The sequence below is a fragment of the Gouania willdenowi genome, chromosome 17, assembly GCF_900634775.1.
Source record: "Gouania willdenowi chromosome 17, fGouWil2.1, whole genome shotgun sequence".
In the NCBI taxonomy this organism is placed as follows: domain Eukaryota; kingdom Metazoa; phylum Chordata; class Actinopteri; order Blenniiformes; family Gobiesocidae; genus Gouania; species Gouania willdenowi.
The window spans coordinates 28,405,890-28,426,402 of NC_041060.1; the positions used below are offsets into that span (position 1 = coordinate 28,405,890).

At 39.6% G+C, this 20,513-nt stretch overlaps 1 protein-coding gene across 1 annotated transcript; it reads left to right on the top strand.

The window, feature by feature from the left end:
- The first annotated feature begins 15,354 nt into the window (after positions 1 to 15,354).
- LOC114478806 (protein BTG3-like) lies at positions 15,355 to 20,241 on the top strand. The gene is made up of 4 exons (XM_028472088.1): positions 15,355 to 15,527; positions 15,745 to 15,882; positions 16,629 to 16,743; positions 20,101 to 20,241. The coding sequence occupies exons 1-4, from the start codon at positions 15,355 to 15,357 to the stop codon at positions 20,239 to 20,241; spliced, it is 567 nt and encodes a 188-aa protein (XP_028327889.1).
- The last annotated feature ends 272 nt before the right edge of the window (positions 20,242 to 20,513 follow it).

Genomic DNA, 20,513 nt, shown 5'->3' on the forward strand with positions numbered 1-20,513 from the left:
AAATGGTTTGTCATTGAACTGACATGTTTTAATTTGTGTGTGTGTTATTGTTGCACAGGTACGGAGAGCAGAATTTCAAATTCTCAGTTGCTACATTTTCCTGTCACTCTGGTTCATCTGATGAGGGGAGCACACATTCCTCCCCCCTCACCGTTCCCAACAGGAAGTGCCAGGTAACCCAGGGAGCAGAAATTCCACCCCTCACGTTTTCTTAAACTGTTAATGTTTCTGTGTTTGAACTGATCTTCAACCTTTTCCTTTCACAGGTGTTAAATCCAGCTGCTCCAGCTTGGGAACCCTAAAAGAAGCTGTCAGGAATGGTTCATAACATTCCACAGCCTCAGCACAGCTACCGGACCCGTGGCAGAACCCCCCAACCCCTGGAGAAACCAACTAGGGGTGCCTCCTCCACCAGAGGCAGGGCCCTTTCTTTATCTTCCGAGGGTCTTTTTATTAAACAATGTATCAATTTACAAAGGCAACCGTGGCTCAGGTGGTAGTGGGTCGTCTTCTGATCGAGAGGTTGGGGGTTCGATCCCAGTACCTGACTATGTGTTGAAGTGTCCTTGGGCAAGACACTAAGTTGCTCCCAGTGGTCGACTAGCGCCTTGCTTGGCAGTCCTGTCCCACTGGTGTGTGAATGCGAGAGTGATTGGGTGAATGAGCTGATATGTAAAGCACTTTGAGACTGCTTCAGTGTGGTGATAAAGCGCTATATAAAATCAAGTCCATTTACAGTAAGATCTTTTTTTAAACAATGTATCAATGTACAATAAACACATTGTCAAATATTACATTTTCTTTTATTTTACCCCATAAACATAAAACAGAAAATCACTGGCAGCCAGTTGCCCAACAAAGCAAAAAAGACACTGTCGTGGGGATCTTCCCAAAAACACTCCAAGGAGTGTAGCACAGGAAAAAACAATGATGAGAAAATACTATTTACAAGAGTTACAATGAAACAAACAAAACAAAAAAAAAACAGGTTGAAAAAGAGTCCTTCTGTGACTCATCAGACCAACTCAGTCATCACCTGGTGTTACCTGCTCTGTAACCCAGAATCAACTTTCTCCACTAGGCCTGTATTTAAAGTAAAAGCCCCTCCTACTGGGCGTCATCAATCTCATGATCTATTTTTCCCAAAGAATAGTTTCTTCTAAATAAACCATTCCACACATTGTCATCCCCATCATTAATTTATAGGCTTTTTAATGACCTATTTTAAATTCAATCAAAACCCCAAATAACACTTATTTTCTCCCAGCAACAATTAATATCTAAATTACCCACATCATGTGACCATTTAGTGGTATCAATAAACTATAAAAAAGGCGGAAGTAATGTGCCCCGTTTCCTCATCCATTCATGGGACGACTGCAGGTAAGATTGCTTTGAATGTATGCACTTTAACAACTAGAGCTTCCAAGTGTGCACCCTTGGTTGCGCTATGACTGGGGAAGGAAGGAGAGGTTATGTTCTTTAACTGTCTGCGCCCAGAACCGCTGTCAGAAGGAAAAAGTTTGGAGGATGACGTGTCTGCTTTAGAGCTGTCTCTGTTCCGCGCTGCGGGTGTGTGTGTGTGTGCGCTGTTGCCCGCGGTCAGTGACGGACCTGCTCCGTCACATCATCCCTCTCCTCCGGGAGGTTACCGATGTGCAGAAACCTTGACAGGTAGTCAGCCACCACATTCGTCTTTCCTGATCGGTGTCGGATGAGGAACTTGAACGGCTGAAGAGAAAGATACCATCGGGTCAAGCGACTGTTTTGATCTTTCATTGAGTTGATCCAGGTAAGGGCACGGTGATCTGTTTCCAGGTCAAACTCTCTTCCAAGCAGGTAATATCGCAGGCTCTCCAATGCCCACTTGATGGCCAAGCCCTCCTTTTCCACAGTGGAATACCTGGTTTCTCGTGGCTGTAGTTTGCGACTCAGATACAGGATGGGACGCTCTTTACCAAGATCTCCTTGCGCCTAAACCGCTCCAAGGCCCACTGCTGATGTATCTACTTGAACCAGGAACTTTTGGTTAAAATCTGGACTTTTCAGGACAGGTGAGGAACACAGCAAGGTCTTCAACTTGGTGAAGGCCGTTTCACAGTCCTTAGACCAGGTTACTGGGTTTTTCTGGTCCTTACTCGTGAGCGCCGTGAGTGGTGTAGCAATGGTTGCAAATTGTGGCACAAACCTCCTGTACCAGCCAACTAGCCCCAGGAAGGAACGTACCTCCTTCTTAGTCCAAGGCCGAGAGCAGTTCTGGATAGCTTCAACCTTATCCACTTGTGGTCGCACCTCTACTCGGCCTCGTAGGTAACCAAGGTAACGTGTTTCCTGACGTGCCCATTCACACTTAGAAGGGTTAAGAGTCAGTCCAGCTTCCTTAATCTTTCCCAAGATCAGTGCCAGATGTTGAACATGATCCTCCCATGTGTTGCTGTAAATCACAACATCATCAAGGTACGCAGCACTGCAGTGTCCACAGTCCTGGAGAACCTGATCCATTAATCTCTGGAAGGTGGCTGGTGCCCCAATGAGACCAAATGGCATTACTGTAAATTGAAAAAGGCCAGCTGGTGTCCTAAATGCTGTATAGGGTTGGCTTGACTTCTCCAGAGGAACCTGCGAGTAGCCTTTGCCACAAGTCCAGTGTTGTGATGTATTTCGCTGCCCCAATCTTCTCCAGTAGGTCATCAATTCTTGGCATTGGGTAGGCGTCAAACTCTGAGATTGAGTTCAGCTTCCTAAAATCAATGCATATGCGAAGAGACCCATCCTTCTTAAAAACAATTTCTACTGGGCTGCACCATTAAGCGTTTGTCTGCTCGATCACACCCAGCTTCAGCATCTCCTCCACCTCTTGTTGCAGCTTTGCCACTAGATGTTGTGGTACACGGTAGGGTCGTTGGCGGATCGGTTGGCCCTCCTTCAGGCGGATGACATGCTCGATCACTGTTGTTTTTCCAGGGCTGGCCGAAAACAGTAATGAAGTCTGCTTGAAGACTTGGAGAAGCTGGTCAGCTTGTACTGGAGTCAGATGAGCCAGAATTGGAGAAACAGGCGGTTCAGGAAGTAACAGACCAACATCCTCTTCGTCTTCCAGGTTTACTTCCCTCACCAGCATAGCCATCCCAGGGGACTGGTCTGGTCGTTCTTTCCACTCTTTTAGAAGGTTTATGTGGTATATCTGTTTTTGTCTTTTTGTTCTCTGGTTGGTGAACCTCATAGGTGACCGGACCCATCTTCCGTGTAATGGTATAGGGGCCTTGCCATTTTTCCAGGAGTTTGCTGGTTGAGGAAGGGAGGAGTAGCAGTACCCTCTGTCCTGGATGGAACTCTCGGTGGCGAGCCTGTTGGTCACACAAGTTTTCTGGCTTTTCTGAGCTTCACGCAGGTTGACCTCTGCCTCCTCTAGATACTTTGCAAGCCGCTATCGCATCTCCAACACATACTGGACCACTCCTTTGTCGCTGGTCGGGGTTGAAGGGGCTTCCCACCCTTTACGGAGAAGATCAAGGGGTCCCTGAACATCCCAGCTGTACAACAACTCAAACGGTGAAAAACCTGTTGATGCTTGAGGAACCTCCCGGTAAGCGAAAAGCAGGAAGGGCAGCCAGCGATCCCAGTCCCTCCCTGTAATGTCTACAAACTTCTGGAGCATCCTCTTCAGCGTCTGGTTGAATCGTTCAACCAGACCATCAGTCTGAGGGTGATACGGGGTGGTTTTGAGTCCGGTGATGCCCAGTTGGTTGTAGAGGAGCTGCATCAGCCTGGAGGTTAAGTTTGTGCCTTGGTCGGTGAGGATCTGGCCCGGTATTCCCACCCTGGTGAAGAGTTGAACCAAGGCACGCACCACAGCTGGAGCAGTGATGGAGCGGTGCATTTACTACAATGAAAATGCTAATAATAGTCATTTAGAAAACAATCAAAGAAAGCAAAGTGAGAATAAATGATTAAAATCCTGCACATGAAGCCTGTACATGTTCAAAAAGGAGGAAGAGGAAGTAGAAACTTATATGATCCTAACCCTTGTACTGACAATAACTTTGGGCTTTAAAGTGAGGCAGTAACAAAGCTTTACTTCAGTAAATTTGTCCCTCAAAGAGTTTTACATTTAAAAATGTTACCCCATGCTGTGAACAATTTGTGGTGGAAACCCTGATTATGTTTTATATTTATATATATGTTCATATTCTTTAAAATAAGTTTTCCCAGGAAAATGTTTAATTCCACGTTTTATTCATACTGCTGTGATATGTACATTAAGTTAGTAGGGTTTTTTGTTGTTATCAATACTGTAATTTCTCATGAAATGCACTAGGTGACAGCAGATCTCCTTATATCCTCAAAGGTTTGCAGTGATTCTGTAAAAAAAAAAAATTGTTTGGGTCACAATCTAAAAACACAGGAACCTCATCAGCGAGAGAGATACTACATATACTTTTCTTAAATTGAAAGTGTTCCAAAGTGTAAAATAAAAATGATCCACAGTGCTTCTAACACAGACATGGGCAACTGTGGCTTTCAGTCAAATTTTGTGCGGACCCTAAGTAACTCTACAAAAAAACATAAACCACAGCAACACAAAATTACACAAAATAACTATAAAAATTTTAAAAAAGGACAACAAAAATTCACAAAATGATGACAAACACCAGCCAATCAACCCACTCTCAAGACATACGAAATCACAAAAACAAAACAAAACAGAAATACACAAAATGACTACAAAAATAGGTTTAAACTTGACAAATTCTGTATTTGCAAGGCGAATACGTACTTCGCAATTAACAATTGGCAAAAATAACAACCTGTATTTGGATTAGTTGACAAGTTATATAATGCAGAAAAAACAGATGATTGACATTGACCTTAAAAGTATTGTGGACGATGTTTATAAAAGAAACACCCTCTCCACATTTTGAAAAAAACGCGCATGCGCAACACACCTACGTGTGCGGGAGAGCGCGCACGAGACCTGTTTTCCTCGTGCACTGCTCTGTTTACAAGTTGGTGTGGACATCGGTCATACAAGCTTACCTTACAAAAGAAGATTTGCACTTTTCCCACTATGTCAGACCCGCCACCGGTAAGTGAAAATCCATTTTCAAAGGATCCGGTGTGCACCGGGCACGAGCACGAGCACGTACGATGGCCTTTCGTGAACTTGGTTGACAATTATGAGGACCAATAGTCTTGATAATCCACCCAGAAGCTAAACATCGTCTACAATTCCTTTAAATATGACCTTGAGCGAAGGTCAAAGCACACAAAACGACTACAAAAAAACAGAAAGATACACAAAATGACAACAAAAAAATCACATAAAACGACTCATAACAAACGCAATAACAGCAAAAGCTACAGAATGACTCGAGGAACACACAAAATGACAAAAAACACAAAATGAATCAAAAAAACAGAAAAATGCACAAAACAACAACAAAAACACACAAAATCTGTTGTTCTTCCCGGTATTAATGCTCAGTTTGGTCATTATTCAAAATGAAGACATGAATGTTGATGATGTGGCCTTCGATCACATTGTTGTGGCTCTGACTGTGACAACAGTTGCCCTTCTCTGTTCTGAATCTTCATCTTCCTTTAAGCTGCCCTCATTTTATCCTGATTGATTCTCTTTACGTATTTGCTGCCTTTGTTCAGTCTGTCCTTGTCCGCATATTTTCTTTAACTTCATACTCATGATCAGGGCTCTCAAGTTTTGAACTCAGTTCAGAGTGAGACTTTGGCTACAGCGGTGGTTAGGGTCAAATCTAATAAAAGACATCAATTCATACAAACACAACTAGCATTTAACATTTCTTACTGCAAGGGTGCTTATCGTGTGTGTGTGTGTGTGTGTGTGTGTGTGTTCGTGTGTGTGTGTGTGTGTGTGTGTGTGTGTGTGTGTGTGTGTGTGTGTGTGTGTGTGTGTGTGTGTGTGTGTGTGTGTGTGTGTTTATGGTTATTGTTGTTTAATGTAAGTGTTAGTGGCAGGTTTTTAGGACTTCAGCACATGGGAAATGAAGTAATTGCCTAATTTGATTAATTGTCTATTTCCATGTCATTGTAATGGACACTGCAGGAGAACCTGTTTAGAACTACAAATGAACTTTCTTCTGTTCATTCTTGTTTTTTATTTTCTTTATTTTGCCATTGAAAGAGGTCATTATGTCTCAAAATAATTTCACTAATCAATCGATTTTTATTTGTATAGCGCCAATTCATAACACGTGTTATCGCAACACACTTCACATAAAGCAGGTAAAATACCTTACTGTTTGTTATCTATTTACTTCATGACTTTGATGCTTTAGACCAGAGGTAGGCAACTTTCATCACAGTGGGGGCATAAAAATGTGTTTGTTTGATCAGAGGGCCACATGATCAACATTCATGTCAGCATTTAAAAAAATGACCAATCTGAGCATTAATACAGGAAAGAACAAAACATTTTCATAGCGATTTTGTGTGTTTTTATGTCATTCTGTGTATGTTTGTTGTTGACTTATCTAACCCATGTGAACTAAAAGTCCACTTCCTGTCATAGTTTTATTGTGACGAGCCTTGATAACTTCCGGCCCAAATCTAATCTTTTTCACCTTCAGAAAACACCTCTTAACCCACTTATTCTGGATTGATTTTAATGTGTAGCCATTTTATCTGGTAGTCTATTTATTGTTTATTACATTGTCTTTTTACTTACTTCTATGCCTCAGTATTTTTACCTATTGTTTACGCACTGCGTGTTTTTTTATCCCTGTAAAACATCTTTGAGCACTGAAAAAGCGCTATTTAAATAAAATGTATTATTATAATTATTATTATTATTATTATTATTATTATTATTATAATAATAATAATAATAATAATAATAATAATAATAATAATAATAATAATAATAATAATACCAATAGCTTAGCAAGAGCATTGTCACTTGAGGAGCCAATAAATCATTGTAAAAATTAAATTACCTCCGTCTTCATGCTGTCTAGCTGCAATGTGTTTGTGTGGTTTTTTTTTTTTGGTTTTTTTTTTTTGTCGTAATTGAATTTTTGACAGCCTTTATTATAACTGCTCATGATCTTACCTCAAACAATATAAAACCTAAATAACTCACATAGTATTTTCCCTTTAAAGTGGCCTCAACCGTGTAATATTTGGGTTCAGCACTTAGATAATAACAAGTAACTAAAAACTTGGCTCCAAAGAGCAACTTTTTAGCGTTCAAAAACTGTTCGAATTGTCCCTATAAAGCAATTATTGGCGGAGTTACAGTAAATTAAAATAATCACAGTGAGACGTTCAAAGGCCGTAGGAAAGCTGCTCATCCTAATTAACTTTTGGCGCAAAACCTGACGTGAAAGTAGTCATATGGTCATGCTACGTAAATATATTATTTTATCAGTCATATAAAACTTTTAGAGAGCCTATATCAATGCATACACGTAAAAAAAAATTTTTTTGTGTATCTTGAAACATTTTGTACGTGTGTACGTAAACGTGACAAGGAGGAGGCGTTATTTAAAATCACCTGCTGACCTTCAGTTACTCTGCGAGCAGCGAGAGACGGAGAGAGACGTGCTGAGAGCTTTGAGCAGAGAAAACGTTTACCAGACCCACAGAAAAGTCTCTTTAGAGACTCCTACAGAACCAGAACCAGACCAGGACTTCAGACCAGTACCAGACAGAGAAAGACTTCAAACCAGAGGAGAAGTTAAGACCAGGAGGAGACCATGGGGCCACGCATGGCAGAGTGTGCAGAGTGTAAGTTATGTTGAATTATTCTCATCTGATAAACCTACTTTAATCATTAGCATTAAACATGATGGAGCCTAAACATTGTATCATTTAATCGTCAGGTTTGTGTCTTTAAATTAGGTTTGTGGCCTGAGACGTTAGGTTTAAACTTTACACAGGTTTAGGTTTAAAAACGGTCGAATAATTAAAAATAAACATGTATATGCGTTCAGAAAATTGTGTTAACTCAATGAAAATAAAGAAATGCTGATAGATTTAGTCATAATTTTACTCTGAAGTGAGCGTTTGTGCTGCAGAGGTGTATTTAGTGAAAAAGTAAAAAAATATTTAAGTCCTGATCTGAGGTAGATTTGATTAGAAATGTGTATTTTATTTCATACTTTATAAATATTAGAAAATTGATTGTTTTTTTGTGTGTTTTTGTTTATTTCTAGCAGCCAGTGATGTTCAGTTAGACTGGGTGAAATGTAGTTTGCATTGTTTGTGTTTGAATATTTCTCTGATTCATTTTAATAATGCTTGTAATGTTTAATCTGTTTACTTTGCACATGCTTAATTTTACACATTGATTAGTTTCTTAATGTAGAGGGATTTCTCCTGATATTAGTTTAAATGGCTTATTTTGGCTCATAACTTACTGCACATACACAACTGTTCAATAGTCCTTCTGTGTATAAGTTACTGTGTGGAGGTTGGAGGAAACTACCAGTAGATTACAATACTTCCAATAATTATTATTTGTATTTATAAGCCTCTTTTGGACAAGTGTTGACTGTGTTGTCCATTTCACATTAATTAATAAATATATAACTTTTGTAAAAATAAATCAGTGCTGTACATGTTGAGTGAGATACAACGATCACTGCACAAATTGATTATTCATACAGTAAAAACTGTTTAATTATATTGTTTAATTGTGACCGTCACCTCCATAAGGCAGAGTAAGCTCAACTATATTCGGGGGGGGGGGGGGTTATTGGTTCACAATAAGATAGTCGTTATTGTCAACCATAGCGCCATCCCAGACCTACAAGACCAGGCAGGTAGGTGGACCGGGAGACTGTAGAACGGTTTAAATATACAACTAAATGAATGTCCAAACATGTTTCAGTTCAAAAAGTGCTTTAAAGATTTGATATTCATGATGTGATGAAATTATAATTTTTTTAAATCACTGTATACTAACCTATTTCTTTATTCATTAAATTACTTTTTTATTTTAGGTTTATTCCCTGACAGGGATGGAACGCAAGGTTGGGTTCAGAGCTGGGCAGGACCTCCAGGTTTGGTCCCAGGTTTGCCTGAACCTCCGGGTTTGGTCCCAGGTTTGCCTGAACCTCCGGGTTTGGTCCCAGGCTGGGCTGAACTTCTGAGTTTGATCCCGACCTGGTACTTAACTCCAGAAGCAGCAGAAGACACAGAAGCACCAGAAGACACAGAAGCCCCTGAGGAGGACCTTCCTGAGTGGACTGCTTTTTCCTTCTACGAGGTGACCCCTGTCTGGGAGACCCCTGAGGAGTCTGCTTCCTCAGCCTCCAGTGACTCTGAAGATGACAGTCACTGCGAGCCTGGGGCGAAGAGGCCGAGACTGGACGACAGCTCTGACTCATCTTAGAGTCATCTGTGCTTTTCCTTTTCCTGCTCCTCTGGGTTGAGTTATGTTAGAGTTAAGAATTAGAGAAAACCTTTTTAATCCCAGCAAGTGAGGACAGGAGGAGACTTTATCAACCAAAACAATGTAAGCAAAAATACTGAACACACTTTTACTGTAAAAATAAACTTGACTTTATAATAATGCTTGTAAAATGTTAAACAGGAGCACCAGCATCCACAGCTGCCTGAGGAGAAACATCAGCAGAAAGCAAAACAATTAATGTAAGTAAAGCCTCTCATTGCCACAGAAAGACACTGAACTAATGTTTAATATAAAAATAGACGTGACTTTATACTAATGCCTGTAAAATATTGTACTGGAACAACGGCATCCACTGATGGAGGAGGATGATGATGAAGATGGAGGATAGGAGCACCAGCATCCTGAGGAGGAAAACATCAGCACAGGACAGAAAGACTTCTATTAACCAATACAATGTAAGCAAAAATACTACACGTTTAATAAAAAATAAAAAAAATATGTAGACATAACGCTATACTAATGCCTGTAAAATGTCAGACAGGAGTGCCAGCATCCACTGATGGAGGAGGATGATGAAGATGGAGGATAGGAGCACCAGCATCCACAGCTGCCTGAGGAGGAAACATCAGCACAGGACAGAAAGACTTCTATTCACCAAAACAATCAATGTAAGTAAAGCCTCTCATTTACACAGAAAGAATCTGAACATGTTTAATGTAAAAATAAAGATGACTTTTATACCAATGACTGTGAATTGTCTTGTGTTTGATTGCAGAGTTTTGCTTCAGAGGAGAATCAGACAGTTCCAGCTGTTCGTCACCAGCACTGCAGTGTTTACACAGACTGCTTTGGTTTCAACTTTCTACAAAAAACTGTTGAACTTTCAACTCACTTTCCATCTGAATCCAAGCTCATCTTCATCACTGGGATGTTTCTTCATCAGTTCTTCGTACAGACTGTCACAGCTCACACATGGAGAAGATGATTTATGGAATATGACATTTAGACTTTTCCTTTTCTCAACAGTATGATGCAGTATGATGTTGATTTATTGATCATGTACAATCTAATGGTTCCCAGTTCTCTCCCAGTAGGTGTGACACGGACATCTGCACACATGTAATGGTTTATAAATGAATGCACTCGTTCATGTGTGTAGTTATGTGTGCTAAGCATAACTACATACATATATATTGTATTGTACAGAATAATAAAATGTTACTTTTTGTATATACAGTGTCTGTGAGTATTTATTAGTAGAGTACCTATACCAGGCTTAACTCTAACTACATTCATCCATGAACCCTCACCAATTCATTTGTTTTAATTTAATTTTGAACATAAATACGACAGCAGTGTATTTACTACAATGAAAATGCTAATAATAATATTCATTTAGAAAACAATCAAACAAAGCAAAGTGAGAATAAATGATTAAAATCCTGCATGTGAAGCCTGTACATGTTTAAAAAGGAGGAGGAGGAAGTAGAAACTTATATGATCCTAATCCTTGTACTGATAAATAACTTTGGGCTTTAAAGTGAGGCAGTAACAAAGCTTTACTTCAGTAAATTTGTCCCTCAAAGAGTTGTACATTTCAAAATGTTACCCCATGCTGTGAACAATTCGTGGTGGAAACCCTGATTATGTTTTATATTTATATAAATGTTCATATTCTTTCTACTATAGGATGTTTAATGTTCTGTCTTATTTATTTGGTGTTTCAAGAGCTCTTACAGGAAAAAAACTTATAAACAAATGAATACCAAAAGCAGAAACAAATCTATTGGGATTAAATAATATTTTGATTGTATTTTTTCTAAATATAATTTCATATAATCAAGACAGCCCTTCAGGATGTTTGTTGTTAGCGTGTTTAAAATAATTTAGTTGGTTTAAAATATGGCATTAAAGGCTTTTTTCTTGTTCTGTTTAGATTGTTAAAAAAAAAGTTATTTCCTTTTAGTCTTGGTATTTTATTCTTTAATTACTTTGCACAGTTTAATGTAGTTTAATAAAGTTGTAAATGTTCCCTTTTTTTCCCCAAAAATATGTTTTACCAGGAATATGTTTAATTCCACGTTTTATTCATCCTGCTGTGATATGTACATTAAGAACCATGACACATAAATTTAACTACATTTTTTTCACCTTCAAGTCATAAAACACAAAAGTCATGTTGGTAGGTTTTTTTGTTGTTATAAATACTGTAATTTCTCATGAAATGCACTAGGTGACAGCAGATCTCATTATATCCTCAAAGGTTTGCAGTAATTCTGTAAAAAAAAAAAAATTGTTTGGGTCACAATCTAAAAACACAGGAACCTCATCATTTAGAGAGATACTATATATACTTTTCTTAATTGAAAGTGTTCCAAAGTGTCAAACAAAAACGATCCACAGTGCTTCTAACACCGACATGGGCAACTTGTGGCTCAGGGGCCACATGTGGCCTTCATCTAATTTTGTTAGGACCCAAAGTAACTACAAAATAACATAAACCACAGCAACACAAAATTACACAAAATGGCTCTGAAAATGTAAAAAAGGACAACAAAAATTCATAAAATTTTGACAAAAATCAGCCAATCAACCCACTCCAAAAACATACGAAATCACAAAAAAAAAAAAAAACAGAAATACACAAAATGACTACAAAAATAAGTTTAAACTAGACAAGACCTGTATTTGCAAGGAGAATATGTATTTGGAAATTAACAATTGGCAAAAATAGGATTTGTTGACAAGTTATATAATGCAGGAAAAACAGAAGACTGACCTTGACCTTAAATATGACCTTGAGCGAAGGTCAAAGCACACAAAATGACTACAAAAATAACAGAAAAATACACAGAACAACAACAAAAACACACAAAATCTGTTGTTATTCCCAGTATTAATGCTCAGTTTGGTCATTATTCTAAATTCTGACATGAATGTTGATGATGTGGCCCTCGGATCAGAGGATCACATTGTTGTGGCTCTGACTGAAGTTGCCCTTCTCTGTTCTGAATCGTGCCCATCTTCACTCTTCATCTTCCTTTAAACTGCCCTCATTTTATCCTGATTGATTCTCTTTACGTATTTGCTGCCTTTGTTCAGTCTGTCCTTGTCCGCATAGTTTCTTTAACTTCATACTCATGATCAGGGCTCTCAAGTTTTGAACTCAGTTCAGAGTGAGACTTTGGCTTCAGCGGTGGTTAGGGTCAAATCTAATAAAAGACATCAATTCATACAAATAAACTATTTATTTAGCATTTAACATTTCTTACTGCAAGGGTGCTTATCGTGTGTGTGTGTCTGTGTGTGTGTTTATGGTTATTGTTGATTAATGTATGTGTTAGTGGCAGGTTTTTAGGACTTCAGCACATGGGAAATGAAGTAATTGCCTAATTTGATTAATTGTCTTTTTCCATGTAATTGTAATGGACACTGCAGGAGAACCTGTTTAGAACTACAAATGAACTTTCTTCTGTTCATTCTTGTTTTTTATTTTCTTTATTTTGCCATTGAAAGAGGTCATTATGTCTCAAAATAATTTCACTAATCAATCGATTTTTATTTGTATAGCGCCAATTCATAACATGTGTTATCGCAACACACTTCACATAAAGCAGGTGAAATAGCTTACTGTTTGTTATCTTTAGACCAGAGGTAGGCAACTTTCATCACAGCGGGGCCATAAAAATGTGTTTGTTTGATCAGAGGGCCACATGATCAACATTCATGTCATTCATGTCAGCATTTAAAAAAATGACCAAATGACAAAACATTTTCATAGCAATTTTGTGTGTTTTTATGTTATTCTGTGTATGTTTGTTGTTGACTTATCTAACTCATGTGAACTAGAAGTCCACTTCCTGTCATAGTTTTATGAAAGATTAAAGATTAAATCGGGGCTTTCGCCTTTAATTGGCCATGTAATGATACTACATTAATGGAATTTGTCCTCTGCATTTAACCCATCCATGAGGAGCAGTCGGCAGCCATTTTGAGGTGCCTGGGGAGCAGTTCGGGATTAAGGGACTTGCTCAACATCACACAGTGATGTCCCAGGTGAGGCTTGAACTAGCAACCCTCTGATTACAAGCCCAGCGTCTTTAACCACTAGGCCACCACTCCCCTTATTATTGTGACGAGCCTTGCTAACTTCCGGCCGAAATCTAATCTCCCCTTCCGGTCTAAAATCCTATGCGTTGTAGCCAGCCAGTTAAAATACCACCTCAACTTATACATCTCTACCCATTGCCTATCAGATATAAAAGTCTGGATGAAGCACAATTTCCTCGAACTCAACTCCAACAAATCTGATATCATTATTGGTACCCAAAACATCACAAACTCCACTCAGAATTTCTCCATTCATCTTGACCAGACCACTTTCACCATCCCCTCTCATCCGCAACCATGACATTCCCTTTGATCCAACACTCTCATTCCAACATCAATCACATAATCCGGTCTGCTTTCTTTCACTTAAAAAACATTGCAAGTCTTTGCCCGTCCATTAAATTTTCTTTTCTGCTGCTGAAACCTTCATTCACGCTTTCACCACCTTCTGACTCTATTACTGCAACAGCATCCTCTGCACCCTCCCATCCAAAACCCTCAATAAACTTTAATACATTCAGAACTCCACTGCTCACTTCCTCACGCACCCATTCCCGTAAACACATCACCCCTGTTCTTCAAAATCTACATTGGCTTCCATCCCTCAGCGCATCCAATTCAAGGTCTTACTTATTACTTTCAAAGCCCTCCATAACCTGGCCCCCTTCTACCTCACTGCCCTGCTTCATCGCCATACCTCATCTCGCTCCCTCCGCTCCTATGTCGCTGACGTCCTGTCCCCTCCCTCCAGGACCAGGCGCCCAAACTGGAGAGACCAAGTGTTTTCTATTGCCGCCCCCATCCTCTGGACCTCACTCTATCAAAACCTTGGAGAATGCATGGACCTTTTCACCTTCAGAAAACACCTCTTAACCCACTTATTCTGGACTGCTTTTAATGTGTAGCCATTTTATCTGGTAGTCTATTTATTGTTTATTACGTTGTCTTTTTACTTACTTATATGCCTCAGTATTTTTACCTATTGTTTACGCACTGCGTGTTTTTTTTTCCCTGTAAAACATCTTTGAGCACTGAAAAAGCGCTATATAAATAAAATGTATTATTATTATTATTATTATTATTATTATTATTATTATTATTATTATTATTATTATTATACCAATAGCTTAGCAAGAGCATTGTCACTTGAGGAGCCAATAAATCATTGTAAAAATTAAATTACCTACATCTTCATGCTGTTTCGCTGCAATATGTTTGTGTTTTTTTTTTTTTTTTTGTCGTAATTGAATTTTTGACAGCCTTTATGCTAACTGCTCATGATCTTACCTCAAACAATATAAAACCTAAATAACTCACGTAGTATTTTCCCTTTAAAGTGGCCTCAACAGTGTAATATTTGGGTTCAAGATTTAGATAATAACAAGTAGCTAAAAACTTGGCTCCAAAGAGCAACTTTTTAGCGTTCAAAAACTGTTCGAATTGTCCCTATAAAGCAATTATTGGCGGAGTTACAGTAAATTAAAATAATCACAGTGAGACGTTCAAAGTCCGTAGGAAACCTGCCCATCCTAATTAAATTTTCGCGCAAAACCTGACGTGAAAGTAGACATATGGTCATGCTACGTAAATATATTATTTTATCAGTCGTATAAAACTTTTAGAGAGCCTATATCAATGCATACACGTAAAAAAAAAAAAAATTCGTGTATCTTGATACATTTTGTACGTGTGTACGTGAACGTGACAAGGAAGAGGCGTTATTTAAAATCACCTGCTGACCTTCAGTCAGGATTCTGGTTTTCCATCTCTTGACTTTTTTTTAACTAAGTTTGGTTTCATTTGTTTCATGTATATCATCATATAAGTTTCTATTATTTTACTTATAAAGGATGAAGAGCGAGATTGCAGCGGTGGTTTCCTTCTTGAAAAGGCTGGTGGAATTAAAGAATAAGGTGGAGGTGGAGAAAATGGATTTGTTTGCTGAGAGGCTAACAGTGGAGCTGCAGGAGAAGTTTGAGGGACACTGGGTCCGTGAAAAGCCCAGCAAAGGCCAGGCGTACAGGTACGCTCAGTGGGACACCCATGGTTTGTGGGTCATTCCATGTCATTAACAGTGGGGCAACTGAATAATTAAGGAACAATTGGTAAACATTTCAGAATTCTTTAACACCAAAGTGCATGTGATGTCCTGAGAAAGTGTTGAAATGACATGGAGTGACCCTAACTGTCCTCTGGTCAGCCTCAGCAGCTAAAAGCACTGATCCTTGTGTGTTTTTCAGGTGCATCAGAGTGAATGCCTTCCACAAATATGACCCAGAGCTGCTGCGTGCCTGCAGGGAAAGTGGGGTTCACTACGGTGACCTGGGGCTGCCCTGGGAAATGACTCTGTGGGTGGATCCAGGAGAGGTTTGTGGCAGGTGAGGAATAAAAACACACAATTATTCTTCACTCTGTTTTTAGACTTTCTATTCCTAGGTTTGGTTTATTGGTTTATTGGTCAGTCAGAGCATAAACAGTATACACTCTGGTCAGACCAAGCTTATGTTTAGCCCCACCCCCATTTAACGTCTGGTTTACAAAATACAATATTAATTAAAAGTCAAAGAAAAATAATATACATTAGGGCCTCTGATTATCCGTAATTGTGGAATTCATGTTCTGAATCAAAAAATTAAATCCAAACCGTTTTAGTTTTTTCTCTTTATTTAAAATCTGGTCCTAATATGACATGGAAATGCTTCACATGCATGTTTTGGGACAATATCACACATATATATGCATTTTTCTTCCATAAACAGCGAGTGTTACATACACAATCTCGATCATAATCTCACTCTACTTAAACACATGGCTGGGTGGGATTTTGTGCAAAACTTGAGGGTGAGTCCAAATAGAAACAGCTAAATGACACAGATTAAACCCTCATGTTTTGGGAACATATCAAACATTTCCATGGTATATTTCCTGTAAAATGGGGGCTGGCCGTTGCAACATTTAATCTGATATGTGGGAGGGGTCAGATATCGGTATGTTCATGTCAGATATGTGTGCCTGGGGTCATACTGTTCAGCCATTGGTCGTGTCTATTATTAAAATCAAATGCAAATGGTTTGTCATTGAACTGACATGTTTTTGTTTGTGTGTGTGTGTTATTGTTGCACAGGTACAGAGAGCAGAATTTCAAATTCTCAGTTGCTACATTTTCCTGTCACTCTGGTTCATCTGATGAGGGGAGCACACATTTCTCCTCCCTCACCGTTCCCGACAGGAAGTGCCAGGTAACCCAGGGAGCAGAAATCCCACCCCTCACGTTTTCTTAAACTGTTGGTGCTTCTGTATTTGAACTGATCTTCAACCTTTTCCTTCCACAGGTGTTAAATCCAGCTGCTCCAGCTTGGGAACCCTAAAAGAAGCTGTCAGGAATGGTTCATAACATTCCACAGCCTCAGCACAGCTACCGGACCCGTGGCAGAACCCCCCAACCCCTGGAGAAACCAACTAGGGGTGCCTCCTCCACCAGAGGCACGGCCCCCTCATTTTCTTCTGAGGGTCTTTTTTATTAAACAATGTATCGATGTACAATAAACATATGTCAAATATTAAATTTTCTTTTATTTTACCCCATAAACATCAAACAAAAATTCACTGGCAGCCAGTTGCCAAACAAAGCAAAAAGGACACAGACAAAAAAATTGAAATAAAGTAAATACATAAAACATATATGCCTTTAACTCAGTAGGAAGTAAATAGGGGCTCTATTCTTCCATCTGGACTTAAGCGCTTTTTTGCACGACTGCAGTTTTTCTCCTATGGTATTCTTTGGTCCAGGCTGCTGACACACCCACCGAAAGTAAGGAGCCAAAAAACATGTTGTGTTTGAATGAACGCGGGTTGAAGGAAAGGAGGCGGTGATGTCATGTTTTTGGGCTAGAAATCATGGAACATGGAGTTTTCCCAACGCTTGTAAAAGTCATTGAAATCCGTGAAAATGATAAAGTTAACTTTTAATTTGAAACGCCTTCATTGATTAACAATATAACAGGTTGATTTGATCAGATCATTGATCAGATTATTGCAGTGTGACTGAGGATTGGCCGCATTCTTCTGTCCGAGTCACAGTTCAAAAATCTCTCCTCGATCATCATCATCATCATCATCATCATCATCATTGCAGTAGTGTGACTGAGTTAAATGCGCTGGAGATATGAGGAAATAACTATTGGCTTCCATAATACGCAGTTTTAAATATAAATTGTTTATAGCGACCTGAGCTGAGCCTCATTAAAATATGTGTGAGAACAGTTTGTGGTCCATCCTCATCTGCATATGACAGCTTGTTTCACTCTGTAGTGGATCAAACTGTGACTTTATGTTGGACATAGTATGAAAATAGTTGAATCACTGTGACCAACGTGGACAGAAGTCTGTGTCTGTCAGAGTTTTACTTAATCGCACAGCAGCAGCTGAGTGATCACAGCTGATGCTGGGCAACGCACGAGTCCGTGTGGCTTCAAATGTAGCTAAGTCCAAATTTCGAGTGCAATATAATGTTTCACCTTATCTGGGCGCTGAACTTAGCGTGTAAGAGGAAAAAGACTTAAGCACACCATAGAATGCGCGTAAAGCCAGATTTGAATGGAAACACCCACATTTCAGGGCGGCTTGACCCACAGTGTGGGATGAAGGCACTGACTTAAATAGCGGGGGAGAACAGCGCGCAGCCAAAAACAGCGCCGCTGTGCAGCTTTTTGGACTTACGTGCATGGGTTAATAGAGCCCTAAGTGAACAAAAATAAAGAGGGTTGGAAAGGAGAGGGGCAGGAGGAGTCATTGGGCTACTCAGAGGCTCGAGTTGTGGGTCTTTCAAAGTAATTCAGGAAAAGGTGCCATAATTTATCCAATTTGTCTTCAGACCCGCGAACTGTGTATCTAATATTTTCCAAATCCATACAGGACATTACATCTTTTATCCATTGTGAATGTGAAGGGGCCGTGAAATCGTTCCGCTTAAACAATGTAGCTTGTCTGGCCAATAATAATTAAAAATTTAGCACTCTGAGCTGGTTTTTGGCAAGTTAAGATCTGGAGCTACACCAAAAATTGCACAGGTTTTATGTCATCCTGTTGTAATCCTTAACGATCTAATATTGTCAGATCACACACCCTTGGCTTCAGCTAAGCGGGTTAGTGACATCCATGCCCTCTCGGTTCACCCGTCATGCGCTCAGCTCTTCCCAGGCGATGTGAGGATGATTTTGGAGCCCAACTCGGCCTTTGTGCCGACGATCATCTTTGAGCTTCCATGGCAACTAGTCAGCGTGCCCCCTCAGAAAAACATGGCTTCCAGAGACCAAACAGGGTTGCAGCAGTATTAATATGAACCTGAATCTGACCCTGAGGGAGAAGTTTAGAGTGAGTGTATCATTGAAGAAATCAGGAGTGCAGACTTTATGTCCATCCAAGCTGATGAAACACTGGACATTTCTACTCAGCGTCAGCTGGTGCTTGTTATCCGCTACTTTGACAAATTCCTAGATGTCCAAGATGTGCCACAGATTATTCCATTGCCACAGCACTTCTGGATAAGTTGAGCTCCATTCTTCCTGATGACCAGAAGAGAAGCTCATATCCCAAGCATCTGATGGTGCCAGTGTCATGAGAGGAGCTACAGGTGCTGTACAAAAGAAGGTCCGAGATGTCTATGTACACACTATGTCCACTGCTATGCTCACCAACTCAACCTTATAATGCAGAAGGTGACTTCTCAAATCCCAAAAGTGAGCAATTTCTTCTCAGACTTGGCTGGATTTCCTGTCTTTTTTTCAAGATCTCCAAAGAGAACCAGTGTGCTGGATAGAGTCGTGGCTCACAGACTCCAAGAGCAAGCACAGTGAGGTGGAACTTGTACAGCAGAGCTGTGAACACTGTTTTTGAGCACAAAGAAGACTTGCTCCAGTATTTTGAAACCATCAGGGACTCAGGAGAGTTTGATCCTACCACTGTGAGATAAGCTGGAGGGTTTGTGAGGCTTCTGGAGGATGATAGTTTCAGCTTCTTCCTGAAACTGTTCCATCTCATCATGCATCATGTGGACGTTCTCTACAGCCAGCTCCAGAGGTGGACCATTGACTCAGTCTTTGTTCAGAGATTCATGCAGCAATTCACCGACAACATACAAAACATCAGGTAAATTTATGTGTATGATATGCTGTTTAATATTATTGAGATTGTGTTATGGAGCTGGGCAATCTGGACTAAAACTCATATCTTGATATTTATCCTAAAAATGGCGATAAATGATATAAATTTTGATAATTTCAATTAAAATGAAGTGTGACCAGAAAGACAATTCAGGGTTATATTTTCTGATTAAAAATGCCACACAGGCACATTTATAAACAATATGTGCCACTTTTGGCTTTTTTCTCCTATAAGGGACAGCATGTAAAAGCAGCATGTATAAAATAAATAGTTTTTATACATTATTAAGTCATATATTGGAAAGCTTACTCATATATATTTCCACATTGTATTAAATTGGTGCATTCACTTTTTAGGTTTGTGACACCATCTTGGGCCATGCAAAAGAAAGATGTTCTTTCACAAAGCATCTGATCAGTGCTACACTGCTGCAGGCAGACAGATTTCAGCAGTACAAGAGCCAGTTTCCTGAAACAGCACTGGACACCACCGTTGAGGCTTACCCACTGCTGAACAAGAACAAGCTGAAAACAGAACTGGCTCTCATCTACAGCAATGATGATTTCAGGAGCTGAGGCTCTGTACCAGCTCTTCATGGGTAACAATCTTCAGGACACCTTCTCACAGACTGTGGCTCTGCTGAAGATCCTCATCACAACTCCTATGACCACAGCTGAATCTGAGAGGTGCTTCTCAACACTCAAGAAAATCAAGACCTTCCTCAGGAACACAATGTCACAGGATTGTCTCAATGCATTGGTCATGCTCTCTATGGAGAAGAAACTTATCAAAACCATCCTGACTTTAACCAAAGAGTCACTGAGAAATTTGCTTCTGTCAAGAACAG